The sequence below is a fragment of the Papio anubis genome, chromosome 19, assembly GCF_008728515.1.
Source record: "Papio anubis isolate 15944 chromosome 19, Panubis1.0, whole genome shotgun sequence".
In the NCBI taxonomy this organism is placed as follows: Eukaryota; Metazoa; Chordata; class Mammalia; order Primates; family Cercopithecidae; genus Papio; species Papio anubis.
The window spans coordinates 15,483,804-15,504,066 of record NC_044994.1 but is presented as its reverse complement, the minus strand read 5'-3'; the positions used below and the strand labels follow the sequence as shown (position 1 = coordinate 15,504,066).

The following is a 20,263-nucleotide window of genomic DNA, read 5'->3' as shown; positions in this document are numbered from 1 at the left end:
GCTTGCAGTGAGCTGAGATTGCGCCGCTGCACTCCAGCCTGGGGGACAGAGTGAGACTCCGTCTCAAAAAAAGAATTTAAGCAGAGAAAAAGAAATGGATTTTGTGTGTGTGCTAAAATAAACATAAGATTTACCATTTTGTAACTGGACATTTACCATTTATAACTGGACAGTTCAGTGGCATTGATTAAATTCATACCATTGTACAACCATCACCACCATCCATTTCCACAAATTTTTCTTCCTAAGCTGAAACTCTGTACCCATTAAACACTAATCCCGATTCCTTGCTCCTCCTAGGCCCTGACAACCATCATTCTACTTTCTGTCTCTATGAGTTTGACAATTCCAAGTAACTCATATAAGTGAAATGATACTGTATTTGTCCTTCTGTGTCTGGTGTATTTCACTTAGCATAATGTCTTCCATGGGGTAGCATTAATCAGAGTTTCCTTTCTCTTTAAGGCCGAATAATATTCCATCATAGATATGCCCCACTTTTTGCTTCTCTGTCTGTTCCTCCATGGACAACTGGTTTGCCTCCGGCTTTGGCTGTTGTGAGTGGTGTTGCTATGAACGTGGGTGTGCAGATATCTGCTAGGAGCCCTGTTTTCACTGGGTTCTTCTTTTTTTTTTTTGAGACGGAGTCTGGCTCTGTTGCCCAGGCTGGAGTGCAGTGGCCGGATCTCAGCTCACTGCAAGCTCCGCCTCCCAGGTTTACGCCATTCTCCTGCCTCAGCCTCCCGAGTAGCTGGGACTACAGGCGCCGCCACCACGCCTGGCTAGTTTTATGTATTTTTTAGTAGAGACGGGGTTTCACCGTGTTAGCCAGGCTGGTCTCGATCTCCTGACCTCGTGATCCGCCCATCTCGGCCTCCCAAAGTGCTGGGATTACAGGCTTGAGCCACCGCGCCCGGCCTGGGTTCTTCTTTTTAAAAGCTGTATAGAGCTTGCGTGGGCCCTTGAGTTTTTGACTGTTGGAGAAAATTGATCTAGGAGTCAAGGCCTTGGTTCTGTTTCTCACTGCCACGAACTCCCTGGGTCCCTGGAGCAGTCACACACCATCTCTGGGTCACTGGCTCCCCACGTGAGTTAAGGGAGTCCCTTCGCCTCTTGGGCTGTGCCCTGGGTGACTACACGTGGGACATCCTGTACCCAGACTTGGCACACTGCGCCTCTCCTGGCTTCTGTTGCTTCCTCAATGCAGTTACGAATGGAGCGGACTCTGGGCATGAGCAGATTTAACAGTCTCACTTTTGAGTGTTCTTGAGCAGCTCCACAGGCTCCTGATGTACAGAAATCTGTCACTCTGCTGAGACGTGCATTTGAACCGTAGCCACAGTGAGGGCAGTGCATGGGGGCAAGTCCTCCACTGGGGAGTCAGGCCGCCAGTGCCTAGTGTCCGCCTCTCTGAGCAGAGTTGTTGGCTGCTCCTTGCCCTTTCTTTTTTTTTTGAGACAAAGTCTCGCTCTGTTGCCCAGGCTGGAGTACAGTGGTGCGATCTCGGCTCACTGCAAGCTCCTCCTGCTGGGTTCAAGCGATTCTCGTGCCTTGGACTCCCAAGTGGCTGGGATTACAGGCATCCGCCACCAAACCCGACTAGTTTTTTGTATTTTTTAATAGAGATGAGGTTTTACCATGATGGCCAGGCTGGTCTCAAACTCCTGACCTCAGGTGATCCACCCGTCTTGGCCTCCCAAAGTGCTGGGATTACAGGCATGAGCCACCTTGCCCAGCTGTCCTTTCTTATGAACTGACTTTTATGAAATAGTAGAACTTTGGTGATCATTCGTGTGTGTGTTTGTGTGTGTGTGTGTGCCCGCGTGTGCGCACACGTGTGTGTGTGTATGGGAGATACAGTGTGTGTGTGTGTGTGTGTATGAGAGAGAGAGAGGGGAGAGAGAATGAGAGAGAGAGAGAATGCCTCTAAAAAGAGAGCTGACCATTGGGCTTGTGATGGAAGTAAAAGAAAGCAAGAAGTTTGTACCGAATAGATTAAAACTGGGCCCGTCTGACCCCACAGTTGTCCCACGGTGCAAACAACTTCAGTCTATATTCTCTACAGAAATAAGATAAACGGTCTCAGGCAGCAGCACACTTGCTCCCTTGAGTGATACAACTCTTGAGAATTTTGAAAAGGTGGCTCAGGAGAAGGCAGGAGACTATACAAACATTTCCAGGAAGCGGCAGATGGCGAAGGCACCGGTGTGGCTGCTAAACCTACCTTCTTTTCAAGTAAGGGCTGGTTTAAAATGTTTAAGATGTGTTTTTTTTGGCAAAAGGTGCAGTTCAGAGGAATGAGCAGAACGGCTGTCTATCTCGTGGCAGACAGGTTTCCTCCTAAGCTCAAGAGGCTCACAGAGGAGCAGAGGCACAAAGCCCAGGCTGTGGGTGTGTTGGGACCCAGGGCAGTTGTCCTTTTTTACCAGCTGGACTGAAAGTCATCTGAGATAGGCAATCAGAGAACAAAGAGAAGAAGCCAATCAAAGAAGGCCTTGAACAGCTGGTAAAATCAGGCAAGGACGATAAAGACAATGGTGAGGACACAGAAAAGACAAGTTGGGTCCCAACTTGTAAATCAAGCAAGTGTTCCATTATGCCGAGCTGCCAGCACAGCCAACATCCATCAGTGGGACGGAGCCTTTCTCAGCAAGTCCAAGAAATACATCTCCATTGGCACCATCCCAGGCTGTGTCTAAGAAGTTGCAAAAGGAAAGAATGACTAACAACATAGTTAACTTTAGTGAAGACTAATGAAGAGGGTGGGGAGAATGAAGAGAAACATAACAAGAACAACAAAAAAAGAATAAAAAGGAAGGTAATCAAACAGGCACAAGCAATGTAAAATATTTCTCCAAACAGCTAAATGTTAATGAATCGGGAGACCTGGATGAAATGCATTTTTGGGAAAAGTGAAAATGGAAAATATGCAACAACAAGAAAGAGAAGACTTGATTAGGTTAATAGCTGTTAAAGATCACCCTAGCTAGGAGATCTAGGTCCAGGGGCCTTCAAGTCAGGGGTAACTTTCAGAGTCAAGATCATCTATAACTGTTGCAGGATAAGCAGAGAAGCTGATGAACTCACTTATGTGGTTAGTACAACATTGTTTCCAAGACCAGACAATTGCATTGAGAGGTAATAACATTTTAGCTCACTTCATTTATGACCATAGATGCAGAAGTCCTAAATTAAATGTTTAAAAAAAAAAAAAAAGAAGAAGAAGAAGAAGGGCCAGGCGCGGTGGCTCACGCCTATAATTCCAGCACTTTGGGAGGCCAAGGCAGGTGGGATTGGTTGAGCCCAGCAGTTCAAGACCAGCCTGGGCAACAAAGTGAGACGTTGTCTCTACAGAAAATATTAAAAATTAGTTGGGTGTGGCAGTGTATGCCTGTAGTCCCAGCTACTCGGGAGGCTGTGCTGGGAGGAGTGCTTGAGTCCTGAAAGGTCAAGGCTACAGTGAGCTGAGATCGTGCCACTGCACTCCAGCCTAAAAAAAAAAAAAAAAAAAAAGGAAAAGAAAAGAGGGACATTTATCCATTCATCATGCACATCAACTCAAAAGTTGTCATTCAATATGATCTTTAAGAAAAAGCCACCATTAGTCTCCACTTATAGAAATCTCTTTCCCTATCCTTTGTGTTCTTGGAATTGTCTCTCTGGCTGGGCATCTACTTTTTTATTGCCCCTCAGGACAATACCAGGTCATTTTTTGTAGTCAAGGTTTTTGCTACAAATCAATAAAGCAAGGCAGAAAGTAATACCAAATGACTTAACTACAAAGAAAAGTTCCAAAAATCTCACCACGTTTATATCCTATCACGAGGGTTCTGGATTTGTAGTTCCAGACTTCTTTCTGAGATGGTAAACGGTGACCATGAGGTCGTAAACATACTCCTTCCGTCTGCCTGTCTGTCTGCTGCCTTGCTCCTAGCTTGGAGACCCAAAGAGGCCTCCAGGACAGCACATGAAATCCCCCTGAGGGAGATGGTAGCTGACGTTTCTGAGGACCTGCAGCTCAACTGAACCTCTCCCAGCAAGGCCTACATCCCACTTCTCACTGCAAGAAAGCAGATTCTTAAGCTTACCTTCCCCGTGGAAGCTGTTTTGACCTGCAGGATGCAGAAGATTGGAAGCCAGAAACATCCTTCCTTAGGTAGACATTCCAAATGTGGACAGAGCTGGGCCACTGGTTCACACACACTCTTGGTGCTGAGGGGTTCGAGGCACTTCTGGGGTCTAAGTCCTATGGCTGCCATTCCTGAGACACTTTTCTGGAATTTCCAGCCTTGAGAGATGTGAAGGTAACCTCTTCCCTCTCCTCTGGCTTCTAGATATTTGCAAATAATTAATTAATGATTTAATCACTCCGTTCCCCAGGATGCACCTGGTTTCTTAGAATGTGTGTCATGGATCAGAAAGATGGGAGCATTAGGAGAGGACAGAGAGATGGTGCATTGGACAAAGGCTGGGCGACAGATAAGTTTTTATCTGGAGGATCCGAGAACAGGTTAATGAGCACATCTGACCTTGGAGATGATTTCTGCTCTGCTGAGACAAAATGGAAATGAGTTATCTTAATATACCCCTTCCCTGGAGAGAGATGAGGGCGGCCTTGGCTGTGCGCCTCCCTTTTGAAGAATTTGGAAGTTAGATGCTTCTTTGAACATTCTCACCTCCAAAACAGACTAAGACTTAGCCTTTTCTACACCAAATGCTTGGCTCAGAGGCGCCGCTAAGTACAGGGGGCTGACTAGGAAGCGTGTGGGGGAAGAGGACATGCGAAGTGGAAAGAAGTACCTGATGGCAGGAATCCGAACTCAAATGAACTAAGCTTGTGAAAAAAATGACATTGGAGTTTACCAGAGCCCTGCTGGTGTAATGACCTTTTGTTGAAATTATTTCTACAGATAATCACGGCTGGCTTATCAATATTGCTGTTTGAGGCGATCCTGACCAGTGCAACCATGGGATGGTAAGTCTTTTGCATAGAGAGAGAAAGTGCGAGTTAGTTACTGAGTTTCATCAGGATGCTAAATTTTGCTCTCAAATGTTGCCGAAAGGGAGTGTGCGTTGGCTGTTTATCTCCATCCAAATGTAAATCTCATATTAGTGAAGCCTTACTTAAAAAAAAAACAAAACTTTTATTAACCTGTAAATGCAAATTCAGAAGAGTGCATATATCATAAATATACTACTTGATGGGTTTGTACAAACCAACCATTCTGTATACCATAACCAGCATCCAGAGCAAGAAACAGAACATCGCCCTCACTCATCCACCCCAGAACAGCCGCTGCTGGTCAACCACTATGTGTGTGTATATGTATATGTATGTATATGCATAATATGTATAATATAATATGTATAACAATATGTAATGTTTAGTAAACCACTCTACACCCACACACACACACACACACACACACACACACACACAGAGTCAGCCCTTTGCATGAACAGGTTCCAGATCCTCAGATTCAACCGTGGGTCAACAATGTAGTTTAGGCCTGCAATGGTTGCATCTGTATTGAACATGTACAGACTTTTTTTCTTGTCATTATGTACAGTATAACCACTATTTACATAGCATTTACATTGTATTAGGTATTACAAGTAATCTAGAGATGATTTAAAGTATACAGGAGGATGTCCATGGGTTGTAGGCAAACACAACACCATTTTATATGAGACTTGACAATCCATGGAAGTCCTGGAACAGATCCCCTGTGGGTACTGAGGGGCAACTGTATACACACACACACACACACAGAGAGAGAGCACACGCGTGCTGTGTCTTTCTATTTCTTTGATTTTTCCATTAACTTTCTCTTAGACAAGCTCCAAATGATCCTGTTTAGAATGCACTACCCATTTGCATAAAGACAGCACGCCTCACTAAGATATCTGGGCAGAGACCAGAAGAAAGTGAGGGAGTGAGCCATGGGGATGTTGGGGGACAGCAGTGCCAAGGGGTGGGGAGGAAGCAAGAAGACCAGGGGCTCTGGCCGTGATCTAGATGCAAGATGATGATGGCTGAGAACTGGCTGATAGCAGTGGAGGTGGGGAGACATGGTAGGATACAGGCACTAGGATTTGAGAGAGAGGAGTCTAGGATGACTTCTAGGTTTGGGGTCGGAGCAATTGAAAGAATGAGGTTGCCTTTCACTGAGATCGAGAATGCTGTGTGAAGAGCAAGGTTTGGCAAGGTGGTGGTGGAGGTGTATCGGGCATTGGTTTGAATGTATGAAGGCTGAGGTGCCTGTTGGACCACAGAGCGGAGATACAGGAATAGGTTGTTTGCCAAATCTGCCTGGAGGTCCAGGGAGGGAGAGCCTTTCTGTGCCTTGGCCACGGTGGCGTGTGTCTCCTCAGGGCTTCTGGGCCTGTCACTTCGTCCCGGATACCTTCCTCCCTGCTTTCAGTTGGCCACTACTGCTCATCCCCCAGGTCTTCAAATCGAGGTGACTTCGGAGAGGCTTCCCTGGCCACACCCTGTGCAAGCCCTGCTAGCTTTTTCCTGTCGCCTTGCTAATTTCCTCCCTGACAGTTCTGACTGTTGTGACCAGATTCATTCCTTTCTGCCCATTAGGATCTGCCTCCCTCCCAGAAGCAGTGCGCAGGACCCTGGGGGTATGCAGGAGACAGCTGGGTGTGGGGTGGTGTTCAGCAGGGCAGACTGGGACAGGCAGGCTCTTCAGAAGGATGACTGAGCAGGGCAGATGGGGACATGCAGGCTCTTCAGAAGGATGACTGAGGCAGGCGCATGGCCGTGGGGAGACACAGCGGGGACTCAGAATCCCAGGAGGTAGGTGTGGCCGTTGTGATGGTAGCTTCAGGACACACCTCCCGGAAAAGGCCACACTGCCCTGCCCCATAGCCCTCAGAGCCCGTGACTCACAAGGGAGGTTTGGGCCATGAGTAACACAGGGGTGCACAGAGAAAGTACTACTGTCAAAAAAAAAAAAAAAAAGAAAGTACTACTGTCGGAGAGGACCCAGCTGTGACCAGTGCCCCGGGCTCGCCCTCCGCTCAGGCCTTGGAGCTCTCCATCTGAGACGGGAAACAGGCCTTCTGAACTTATTAGGACCATGCGCCTCTCATTCAAGGGCCAGTTGGTTATGACCACATGAGGACAAGAATGAAGCGATCAGGTGGGTTTCACCCCTGAACTTTCTGCATAAGACCTGCCCATTGGAGAGTTAAGAATGCTATCTATTCTGATTACTAATATTCAAACCAGTAGGTGATTGTTACCAAGGGTTTGGGTTGTGGTCTGCAGGGAAGGTGAAGGTGAGGGAGAAGGTAATGGAGAGTTTAAACGGTTAAAACAGCTCATTGCTGATGAATAGGCATGCTTTAATTTGGGGAATATATATGTATGTATTTTTAAGCAATAGAGTAATGCATGCTATTTATAAGACATTTAAAACAATACAGAAATATGTCAAGTAAAAAGTGAAAGTCGCTCATCCTTCACTCCCTCAAACTCCTCTTGCCAGACGTCACCACAGTTTGGTTGAAGGGTGAGAACAGTGCTACATTTGGCCATGGATGTGTAACCCAACGGAGGTGGACTCTGTTCACCGTAGGAGGTGTTAGATCTGGGGGCCCAGCCACAACAGTGTTTCTGAAATGAAACCACACCGAGCAGCCCTCACACACATCACACATAAATAGTCTATTCCTTGGGCTGGTGACAACGTTTTGTTTCCTTCCCTGTGACCAGGGATAGCCTGGCCTCAATCCTGGATGCTGCACATTATGTAGAGAAATTCACATTTGTTGTTGCTGCTCACTGGTCTTCTGTCCTTTGTTTTAAAAAGGAAAATATGCCTAGGACCACTTTAAGATCGTGCTTATTTCCATTCTAGTTCCTATATATGACTTGGCAGATTTTTTCCCCCACGGAATAGCACTATAAAATTGAAGTGCAGGCAAATTTTGGAATAGGTTTTTACATTTCTTTACCAGTATTATCAGGAAAGAAAAGGCATAGTATTGCTTAGCTTTGCTCAAATAAAGCCTGACTCTAGAAAATAAGTATTTTGGCCGGGCGCGGTGGCTTACGCCTGTAATCCCAGCATTTTGGGAGGCCAAGGCGGGCAGATCACCTGAGGTCAGAAGTTCAAGACCAGCCTGACCAACATGGAGAAACCCTGTCTCTACTAAAAATACAAAATTAGGCAGGTATGGTGGCGCATGCCTTTAATCCCAGCTACTTGGGAGGCTGAGGCAGGAGAATCGCTTGAACCCGGGAGGCGGAGGTTGCAGTGAGCTGAGATCGTGCCATTGCACTCCAGCCTGGACAACAAGAACGAAACTCCATCTCAAAAAAAAAATAAGAAGAAAGTAAGTGTTTTTCCCGTGCCTGCAATCAGAGTAGTCCTAATAGCTAATCTTTCCCCTTCCTTCTTTTCTTTTTTTTGCATTTGTTTGCAAGTTGGACCTGCTGAGTTGTCACTTGCTTAACTCAAGGACCACCATGCTGCCTGGTGGGGGTCAGCACTGGTACCCAGGTGTGCCCAGGACAGCCTCCCATCTCCCAGGATTCTTCTGTGGATAAAATGGCCTTGGATGCTGACATAGCCACAGAAACAACAGTGCTATTTGTGAACATCAGCAGGAGATTCATATGGGATAAATGTGAGGGGCAGGACCAGTGGCCCTGTGGAATACCGTGATGGGGAGTCTAAGAGGTGAACTTGCATCTTGTGTGGCCTTGGGCTGCAAGGGGTTCCTTCAGTAAACAGACATTTATCAAGTGCCTCATATGTGCCAGAAACCATTCTTGGATAAAAGTCAAAAATCACTGCCTCTGCAGTGTCTATAGATGCTCATTGCCCTGCCTGAGGGCAGGTCCATATCTGAATCATCCTAGATGGACAGAAATGAATGGTTTTGCTCACTGCACTCAGAAAATGGAATTTCTAACCTTTCTCAGGAGTGCCAGTGGGGGCATTTCCTGCCCCAGGAAGACAAATGGAAGGAAAAGAAAAATTAGAAAATGTTCCTACACCTTCCTCTTCCTCCTCCTGCTGTGTCTTCCTCTTCTTTTTAATAATAATAACTAACCATTTATTGGGCAACTACTGTGCCTCAGACATTTGTTACATTAATATTATCTCATTTACTTTTACGACAATCTTCCGAGTTATCCCTATTTTAAAGATGAAGAAGCTGAGGTCCAGAGATACTTATTTTCCCAAGATTTTATAGCTACTAGGCAATTGGACCAGATTTCAAACCCAGGTCTCTGTGTGTACAATGCCCCGTAACCTGCTAGAACTGAATTGAAAAACACCAAGGATTTACAGCAGTGCAGATAATGTACAGGCGGAAGCTCATGAGCTGTAAGGGAAACTGGCTTACATGTTCCTCGTCCCACCACTGTGATCCTCCATAAAAAGTATGTAGATGATTTGACAGCAGAGGAAAGAGAGTGTCACCCAGCACAAGACAGTCCTAATTCCTATTCAGGGACTGACCTGCAAGCTAAGAATGTCCAGTAGACATTTTTAGGGAGGAAAATCTCATTGTCATAGGTTTCTTATACCATAGGTATAACTCCATAATATCAATCAGTTAAACATTTTTATTGAGTAACTGCTGTATGCAAAGTATGTGGAAACCATAAGAAATACAAGATATCCAACACTTAAGGGGTTATCAAGGGAAGGGCAAATCAGAAAGCTAATTCATGGGATGGATCAGATAGTAACTGTTTTAATGCCCAGCGAATAGGAAGACTGAAGGAGGGAGAGAGGCCAGGAGTGTTTGCAAGGGTGCCCCTGATGCTGGTGTGAACTGGGCCTCATGCAGAGGAAGAGGCTTCACTGGGCTGAGAGTTGGGGGATGGAAGGGTTCTGGGCGCCTCTCACCTGGGAAGACAGGGCAGCCAGTGGAGACTCAGTGATTTGTAACCAGAACTAGGGCTCTGAAGCAGGAAGCTAATCTGTCTCCCCACTCTTCCTCTGCACCTGTCCTTCTGAGGAGGAGTGACACAAATGGTAGGCAGACTGACATCCCAAAATCCACCTGCCCAGAGAAGAAACCCCTGAGATACGTATATGCATACATGCGTCTCTCTCTCCCTCTCTCTCTTTCTGTAAAGAGAATATATGTATTTTATATCTAATATATAATTGATAGTTATATAAAATGTCATTGATATATAATTGTTTTATATATAATATATAATATAATAAGAATTATATATTTTATTATATAAATTATATATAATTATATATATATAAATTCTTGAGACTTTTCCCCAAATTTCTGCATCCTTAGCTTTCATAGTGTTTGTCTAAATTCTTTATTTTATTATTAGTAGTATTATTAGTATTAGTATTAGTATTTTTAGACACAGGGTCTCTCTATGTTGCCCAGGCTGATCTCAAACTCCTGGCCTCAAGCAATCCTCCAGCCTCAGCCTCCCAAAGTGCTGAGATTACAGGAGGGAGCCACCACTCCTAGCCTAGCCTAAATTCTTTTTTTTTTTTTCTGGAGATAGTTTTGCTCTGTCTCCCAGGCTGGAGTGCAGTGGTGCAATCTCAGCTCACTATAGCCTCCACCTCCCTGGGTTCAAGCAATTCTCATGCCTCAGCTTCCCAAGTGGCTGGGATTACAGGCACGCACCACCATGCCCGACTAATTTTTGTATTTTTAAGAGAGACCAGGTTTTGCCATGTTGGCCAGGCTGGTCTTGAACTCCTGGCCTCAAGCGATCCACCCGTGTCAGCCTCCCAAAGCGCTGGGATTACAGGCATGAGCCACTGCGCCCAGCCCCTAAATTCTTGACAATATCTTTCTCTCTTACAAGTAAGCCTGCATTGACCACATTTTGTACAGAATTTCAAAATGAGCCAAAGAAACCCAGGTATTGAACTGAATGTGAGAGCTAAGAGTAAGACAGCTCTCCAGTGTGAGGAAAAGCTGAGTCGGAATAGTAAGGAAGCAGGCGTCTGTAAGAGGCTGTCTCTGGGCTGTTTCATATCCTGTGAACTTTATGGTATGTCCTGAGAAAAATGGAAAGACAGGCTGTATGTACCCAAATCAAGGAAACAGAATGTGTGATTATTGCAAAAGGAACCTTGACTTTGGAATTTCCTGATTTTTGAGGACTCCTGAGGTTAAAGATGGTGTGTTTTCAGCCTGAAAGAATTTTCCAACCACAAAGTGAACCACCAGAAGAGTGGACGGTGCTTCAGCTCTGTGTTTTGCACAGAGCTGGTCTGCCTCGTCCATGTACTAGGCATGTTCAAGCGTGGCTGGGTGACCAGCTCTCAGAGCCCAGGCAGGGGTGGCGGCTGATCCCTGTGGCATGGGACTTTAAACTGATCAGAAGTCACAAAGGGCAGAGGCTGCAGGCCTATTTTGTTTGGACCTATTGTGTGTGCCGGTATAGTTACTATTTCTTGTCATTTGCTTTTCAAATTTTAAGTTAGTCATCACCATTTTGAAATCGGGTGATTTCCTCATACAAATCCAGATTTCCAGATTCTTTTGAAAATGTGGAGCAGCTGTTAATGTTGGGCCTGCATTTGCACACAGCAGCAGTTTCTGGAATGAGTAGAGGCTGCCTCCTCCTCACGTAGGCGTGTGCTCTCCAATCCACCATGGCTTCCACCACCCTAGGCTGGCTGAGACTGGAGGACCCTGCCCCAGCCAGTATCCTTGCATCCATATATTTGTATATTCATGCATTCCACCAAAGGGCTGGGCTGGGCTCTGAGGCTACAGAAGTAAGCAAGGCACATTCCCTGACTCCAGGGGGATCACCGTGTAGGGGATAAGTGTTCAAATATATATGTCATTATCCTCCTCCTTGGATGGACAACAGCTTAGCTGCCCAAAGTAGGCCGTCTGAAGTAGGACTTCTCACCCAAAGCACTATTAATATTTGAGACCGATAATTCCTTGTTTTGAGGGGTTGTTCTGTGCCTTGTAGGATGTCTAGCAGCAAACCTGAACCCCACTCGCTAGATGCCAGTAGCACCCCCTCAGTTGTAACAATGAAAAACGTCCCCAGACATTGCCAGGAGTCCCACCCCAGTTGAGAATCACTGGTCTAAAGTTCATGGGGGCTGGTGGAGAAAATGCCTTTTGAAATTTCAGCAAGATCTTAAGGAACTTGCTCATCGAATGAGAGCTTTGGATCAGCTCAAGTGTCAGGTCCTCAGCTGCTCCTCCCACCCCCTGTGCCTGTGTCTGGCTCCGTAGGCACTGGCTGCACTGAGTGACAGGTGGCTGGCGCCATCTCTCCCACCAGGCTGTGAGCAGCTCTAGGAGAAAGGGTGTGTTTCATTCACCTTTGTGTCTCTAGGTCTGGTGTTGAATACTTGCTGAATCAACACTGAGTGGCCAGCCTTCAAAATATTGTATCCAAGAACAATTATCAACCTAAGTACCCAATGTTGGCCAATTTTTAAAGTTAATTAAAAACAACTGCTCTCATCCAGCCAATTATTATAAAAACAATCTATTTCAAGTCCAGTAATTTGAATATCCAGATTTCTATTTAATTGTTCATTTTTAATTAACAGTTTTATGTAATATTAATTCCCTCTATTTCAAAATTCAGCAAAGGAGATTTGAAGCATACAAGAGAGAAAGCTTCTGACCTGAGAGCAGCATCCCTGTCAAGTGGAATTCATTATGGTGCCTCCTCTCTGAATCCCGTTTTGTAGACGGGGAGAGTCACCCTTCTCTTTGGAGTAGTTTAGGAACAAGGAAAGAAAAGAATAACCAAAAGGCAACTTCCTTGTTCTAAGGAGTCCATGATGATCACATTTGCCCCTTTGCACATCATTCACTGAACTTGCCATTGATCGCTGTTTATCAGCCATGAGGATCACTTGAACTTGAGCCTAGCACAGACCTCACCAATGCCGAGAGTCTTTAGAAAATGATCGTATATAATCTTTGAGTAAAGATTTCTTATCCCTTTAATTGTAAGGAACTTCATGGAGGCTGCCCAAACCTATGTATAGGAAGAATGAATTTAGGGGCAAAGAAAACGTCCCCCATCACACTCCAAAATGCCTTCAGGATCACAGTGTCTGAAATTTATGAGTTTTCCATTTGAATTAAAAATTTGAAACCTCCTCTTTAAAATTCTATGTAAGAAGGGCCTTGTCGATAACGTTGCTCATTACCTCTCAAGTTTTAACATAATTTAATAGATTACGAACTCACTCAGCAGGGCCCCGAGGAATGGAGCATGGGGCAGAAACATTGTGGTGAGGAAGAGAGAAAAAGGAAAAAATAGTTTAGGACCAAACTGTTTTTAGACCAAATAGTTTGGGACTTCTCCTAGATGGGAGAAAGGGGATCAAATATTAACAGTTTCACTATTCGTTGAATCAGTATTTATTGAGTGCTGCATTAGGTGCGGGGCCTGCAGCCAGGTAAAGGAAGCAGCCTCCATCCTCTGTCTACTGGCTCAACAGGAATTAACTGAATAGCCATAACAATAAATGTAAAATTTAGATGGACCCCTGGGTCCCTCATAGGAGGAAGAGAAGGGCTGGAGAAGCGCTGAAAATAAACCTCTGGAAGAGAAGCTAGTGATAGATATTTCTGGCCATGTGTGCCCTGCAGTCTGATGTTTATGCCTTGGTTACATGAAGTTTGTTCATTTCAGGAATGATGGGGATTACAAGATTTGCAAACAGTTCCGTCAAGCTCTGACTTAAATAGTTGTAATGCTATTAAGATTCCTGGACACATGTCAGCCCTTCCTGCTGTTTAGAAAACAACATCAAAGCTTACCTCCCTGGCTCTCCTAACAGTAAACTGAACCAAGGTTTGCTTTCATTTTTAGTATTTACTAAGCTGCTTTGGTGTTTCATGAAATAGTTCAGGCCAAGGGACAGAATGCAAGGTTATTACACTCCAGCATTGTTCTAAGGCTATGGGAGTAAAAGTGGCAAGGGGCCAGCCCCTACCCTGGTTTTCTCCCTGGTGATTAAGGAGGATTAGTGGAAAGTGTATAGAATGTCTGATCTCCTGGTTACATTTGCAGAAATAAAACCCTCCCAAACCCAAAGCTCTGTGTAGCCCTTGCATCCGGTCGCGGTGACTCTACATTGCCCGGGAACTTGGCAGGGTGACATACATGCTCTTGAAGGGCTACAAGGGGAACGGCAATCACTTAAAAGGGAAAGCCAGGTCTTTGGAGGTGAGCCTGTGTGCAAAAAGAACGCCTCCCCTTCACAGTCATGTCTTTTCCAAAGAGGAGAGGTGATAGAACCCTTCAGCATCTGGGGTCCTGAGCTACACAAGGCACAAGCAGGCTCCCAGCTTCACAAAGGGGCCTCATTCCCAAATCGGGTCGTTGGGAACTTGGGTCACAATTTGTCACAGAGACAGTGCTGACAATGATGATTACATATCTAGGGATGTCCACAGATAGTCATTTGGTTCGTAACATGGACATTCGTTCTAGCTACATTATTGTGAGTTAAATAGAATCGATCAACTTATCACTATTATAGTTTTATTTCTGTGTGAAAGAGCAAAGTACATCCCAACTTGGAGTAAGGTACTAGGCATTGATCTCCCTCGGCTTCCTCTCCTCCATCCCCATTGTGAACCAGGTGGGGGACATCCTCCAAGCCCCCCCACCTCACTGGCCAGTGTCTCCTGCTGCCTTCCCCCAGAAGCCTTTAATCACCAGAGAGAGGAGATCACGGTGTTTGGGGGATTCTCCTAGTCTCCAAGCTGATGAAGGAGTACGTTTGTTCTCTAGCTCCGGAGAACAGCCTTGGCCTCGCAGGCGAGGTTGTAAGAAATTTCTGCTGTAGAGTTAGTGTGATGAAGGGCTGCCTGGGTCAGCATGGGGAAGGAACATGCCTCAGCCAGTCCCTGCCAACCCCAGTGGCTTCCACAAGTGACATGCCCATGGAGATGCATGTGAATCTAGTTGACCAGAGCCACTCATCCGTGGGACAGGCTCGCCTTGCTCAACAGGACGTGCCCCTCACTAGTCTTCAGGCAGAAGTTGGGTGGCCCACCGGGAGGACCACAGAGGAGGGGATTGCTACTCTCAGCGGGCAGTCGGCTAGAAAATATTAATAATCCTATGTTAGTGACTGTCCATCATAGGCTAAACACAGGGGTGAGTTGCTTCTGATATATTATTTCTAAGCCTCACAGAGACTATTAGATGCGATTATCTCCCATGGTACAGATGGAGAGACTAAGGCTGAAAACATAGGCAAGATCAACTGACTAACAAATGCCTGCATCAGAGCTTGAATTGGCCTGATTCTAAAGCATATTGGTTTTTTGGTTTTTTGCTTTTTTTTTTTTTTTTTTTGAGACGGAGTCTTGCTCTGTCGCCCAGGCTGGAGTGCAGTGGCACGATCTCGGCTCATTGCAAGCTCCACCTCCCGGGTTCACGCCATTCTCCTGCCTCAGTCTCCTGAGCAGCTGGGACTACAGGCGCCCGACACCATGCCCGGCTAATTTTTTGTATTTTTAGTAGAGACGGAGTTTCATCTTGTTAGCCAGGATGGTCTCGATCTCCTGCCCTTGTGATCTGCCCACCTCGGCCTCCCAAAGTGCTGGGATTACAGGCATGAGCCACTGCACCCGGCGCCTAAAGCATGTTGTTTTTATATTCCCACTCATAGTCAATTCATTCCTGTACTAAAGTGGAAAATGGTGTGAGTTACCTGTATGTCAGGGTCACCCACCAAAGGAACATTTTCCACCAGGTATGTAGCATGGACAGCCTATGTGTGTGTTATACACTCAGCACAACAAACATTCAAGATACGAAGGCACCATGGCCTGGGTGTGTGTTGCGAGTGAGCGTATGAAGGATTGGGGTGCTGGGTAGGCAGATGAGAGAGGAAGGGAAGGAAAGGGTCTGACCAAAAGGGCTGTTGGCACCTCTGAAAAAGGGCTCTCCCCATCAGATACCTACCACCATAGCCCCTTGATGATGGCCCAGCACAGGCCCCAGAAGACTGACGGAATTCAGATAGACTGTCTGTGGCGAGGTTCAAAATAGAAAGTGGAGAGGACTTTGGCTGTATTACATTTGAGGGATGTTAAAATATTCAGCTCTTCTTCCCTCACTGTCTCCAGTTCTCCCACTGCTTTTTCATTTTCAGATCACTAGCCATGTGTCTTTCTGTGCTGGTGGGAAAATGATGATTCCCCACTTGTATTTTCACCTTTAAATGTTCTGTAGTTTACATGACATGAAAAGATTCTGAGATTGTCACCTTAATTTTAAGAATATGGATACCTGTGTGATTTCCTATCCCTCAGCCCAATTTGCCAACAGCACCAGAGGCGTCTATGGGATCGCTCCTGCCGGAAGTCTGTGTTTCTGCCAGAGAGCACTAACCCAAGTGCTCACCCTCACCAGGTCGGGATGTGTGGGATGCTTCACCTACTTCCCCGAGGGAAGGTATCGAGCCCGCCTCCCAGCCTTCTCACCTCCCATGTGTACCCGAGGTCTGCCCCGAGTGATAGGAGCGATTCCTTGGCTTGACCTGGAAGCATGGCAGTCCGGGCTGGTGATGAGTCACAGTCGCAGAAGGAGGGGAGGCACCCCTTGCCCTGCGTGTGTGGGCGCCAGGCAGCTCAGGGGTCCCAGGAGAGTGGAGAGCTGACCTTCTGCTGTTGTTTTAGCATCCTGCTTGGTGCACTTGGAGAGGCCTTGCTGGTTTTCTCAGAGCGGAAGGGCTCCTGAACAAGACGGTCAAGAGAAGGAGACTCATCGGCTGCTGCGGGAGAACATCGCCCCTGGTCTCATAGCTCCCTGTTGAATGTGTCAGAAAGAGGAATGCAAGGACAATAAGACCAGGTGGGCAGTGCCATCGCCCTCACCCACGTGAATGTGGTGGTGGCTGATGAGGCCGAGGCCCTGCTGCTTCAAGGAGCGCCCTTTCTGGGGGTCTGCAGGTCGCTGCAGAGGAGCGGTCTGTTACATCTTCCCATTTGGAAGCTGGTTCTGCAGAAACAGGAAGTACAGGATTTCACAGGCGGGCTCTACTCACCTCGACTGAGCTTCACACCTCTGGATGCCACATGCTGTCTCCCAGACACTGCTTTCGGTGCGAGGTAGTGGGCCTAAGGGGTTTGGTTGTCTTTTTTTTTTTTTTTTTTCATTTTTAAAATTTTAAAATTTTTATTTATTATTATTTTTTAAAGACAGGGCCTCACTCTGTTGCCTAGGCTGAAGCACAGTGGTACGATCACAGCTCACTACAGCCTTGACCTCCTAGACTCAAGCCATCCTCCTGCCTCAGCATCCAGAGTAACTGGTGTGCACCACCACACTTGGCTCATTTTTTCTATTTTTATTGTTTTAGGGATGGGGATCTCACTGTGTTGCCCAGGCTGGTCTGAAACTTCTGGGCTCAAGCAGTCCTCCCACCTCGGCCTCCCAAAGTATTGAGATTACAGACATGAGCCACTGCACCTGGCCTTTCTCATTTTTATTTTTAAATTGACAGACAAAATAGTATGCATTTATCATGCACAACACAATGCTTTGGGAATGGTTAAATCTAGCTAACAAATGCATTATCTCACACAGTTATCATTTTTATGGTGAGTCTTGGTTGTATGTTTTGTTTCGTTCATGATTTTACATCCTTGGAGTCTCCTCTGGGTCCGTCCGTCCTTTGCTGTCATGCTGGCTTGCCTAAGGCCTACCCTTAAAATGCTGTGTACCAGCATTTTAAACTCTGGAGTGAGTGATGTTACTTTCTGTGGTTGATGTTACTATTCATTTCCTGCCTCTAAACTTCTCGTGGTCCTTATAAACTTGTCAGGATGTGTGTTGCATTGAATTCTGCATGTCCTTTTTTTGCCAACCATTAGGTTAAGCTGTTACTGACTTGTCACCAGAGGAAACAGGGTTTATGAGCACTGACAGATGTCTTCCCTGGACAAAAAAATAAATAGTATATGTATACACACACACATACATATTTATATTTATATTTCTTAAAGCTTTTAATCCCTTTCATTCCCTGATATCTCAGAGATTTCACATCATTGAACACTGAAGTATATTTTTCAGGCCAGATGAAAAATTGTATTAAAACCCTATTCCTGGTCAGGCGCAGTGGCTCACGCCTATAATCCCAGCACTTTGGGAGGCCAAGGTAAGCAGATCACCTGAGGTCAGGAGTTCAAGACCAACCTGGCCAACATGGTGAAACCCTATCTCTACTAAAAATACAAAAACATTAGCCTGATGTGGTATTGTATGCCTGTAGTCCCAGCTACTCGGGAGGCTGAGGTAGGAGAATTGCTTGAAGCTGGTAGGTGGAGGTTGCAGTAAGCCAAAATTACACCACTGCACTCCAGCCTGGGCAACAGAGCGAGACTGTCTCAAAAACAACTACAACAACAACAACAACAAAAACTCTATTCCTTGCCTTTGTAAGAGTCAAAATAAATGAACTTTTTTTCTTTTTTTTATTATTATACTTTCAGTTCTGGGGTACATGTGCAGAACGTGCAGGTTTGTTACATAGGTATACACGTGCCATGGTAGTTTGCTGCACCCATCCACCCATCCACCCATCATCTACATTAGGTATTTCTCCTAATGTTATCCCTCCCCTACCCCCACACCCCGACAGGCCCCGGTGTGTGATGTTCCCCTCCCTGTGTCCATGTGTTCTCATTGTTCCAACATAAATGAATTTACACAAAATGGTCACTTGTTTCTGAACCCACCAAGAAAGTTTAAAAAAATAATGACTAACTCTAAATATTTCTGTTCCTAAGAGATGTTTCACATACTTGACCACTCTGCCAGGTGTCAGAGAGTGTGGGTCATTCAGGGTGACCCATGAGTCCTCCTCAAGCAGGGAGCCAGGCCCCGTAGTGTTGAGTACCCATGTATTGATGGAGACCCCCTGCCCTGGCATCCGGGAAATACGCATGCCCATACTCAGCCCCATGGAGAATACCGTCAGCTCAGTCGGTGGCTGTTGTTGCTTCTGCATGTGTTCCCCAACTTGTTGAGAAAAGAAAGAGAAAAAGAAACAAATAGCAATGGATTCGTGTATTTGGAACTTGAGTACCCTAAATTCATGCCCTTGTCTTTTCCTGGTCTCTGCTTCTCATGTAAGGTGAAAATGCTAAGAGTGACCTTAACACACATGGCTTTCAACTTACTTTTGTTGTTGTTTCGTCTTGTTGTTTGTTTCCATGAAAAATATTTGTATTATTTTTTTCTAACCTCCAGCTGATTAAACAGGTACCTGACACTTATTAATTTGAAGGAAAAATAATAGTAGCTGCCTGACATACCCTCTTATTTTGAAGAGTCTCTACTTGTTTTTTTCATTTAAATTTTTTTTTTATTTTTAGTTCTGGGGTACATGTGCAGGTTTGTTACATAAGTAAATGTGTACCATGGTGGTTTGCTGCATCTATCTACCCATCACCTAGATATTAAGCCCAGCATGCATTGGCTATTTTTCCTAATATTCTCCCTCCCTCCCCACCCTATGACAGGCCCTGGTATATGTTGTTCCCCTCCCTGTGTCCATGTTCAACTTATTTTTGTTCTTCATCTAGGATGTCAAACTTTCTAGAGACTGAGGATCAAATAGAAAATCTGGGTTTAGAATTGTCCTTATTCTCTTGCTCCCATAAAACGCTATAAAACGGAGACCAGTTCTTTTCCACTTGCAGAAAGTGGCATGTGTCCAAGTGTCCTTTTATACCTGTCTTTCCAAGTGCCATTTAAGCAAATGGAGGTTCTGATGACTACAAAGAGCCATGCAGTTCAAACCCAGTCCTCTTTCCAGCAGAACTGGCCCCAAAAGCTTTTGCTGAGAAGTTTTAGCTCCTTTTTCAGATGGTTCTCTAGCAAGCCCGTATTTTTTTGTTGCTGTTTGGTTGTTTGAATTGTCTTTCAGAGTCCTGTTTTTTTTGTTGTTGTTTGTTTGTTTTGTTTCGTTTGCTTGAGATAGGGGTTCACTGTGTTACCCAGGCTCGAGTAAAGTGGTGCAGTCACAGCTCACTGCGGCCTCAACCTCCCAGGTTCAAGCAATCCTCCCACCCCAGCCTCCCAAATGGCTGGGACTACAGGCACATGCCACTACACCTAGCTACTTTTTTATTCTTTGTAGACATGGGGTCTCACTATGTTGCCCCCTGCCCGTTGTTCTTAAAATCTCAGATCTTTTCTTACATTGACACCAGCAAGAGCAGAGGATAAGTCGTTTCGTCCGTATGCTATCAGTTTCCTTCCATTTCTATTGGTTCTTGG

The 20,263-nt window shown here is 45.6% G+C and overlaps 1 protein-coding gene across 12 annotated transcripts in view; it reads left to right on the top strand.

Moving 5' to 3' along the window:
* Window positions 1–20,263, top strand: part of TMEM241 (transmembrane protein 241) — a 158,241-nt gene that overhangs the window by 118,072 nt on the left and 19,906 nt on the right. For 4 of the 12 annotated variants that reach the window (XR_001897253.3, XM_009192522.4, XM_009192525.4 and 1 more), the window contains one exon: window positions 4,911–4,975. Coding sequence is in view for 5 of the 12 variants with exons in the window: in XM_009192522.4 (XP_009190786.2) it covers window positions 4,911–4,975 (65 nt within the window). In the remaining 7 variants the exon portion in view is untranslated. Of the gene's footprint in view, window positions 1–4,910; window positions 4,976–13,648; window positions 15,321–16,653; window positions 18,695–20,263 lie in introns of those variants that run through there. The other 8 variants (XR_001897251.3, XR_002518643.2, XR_002518642.2 and 5 more) reach the window with 5 other exon arrangements.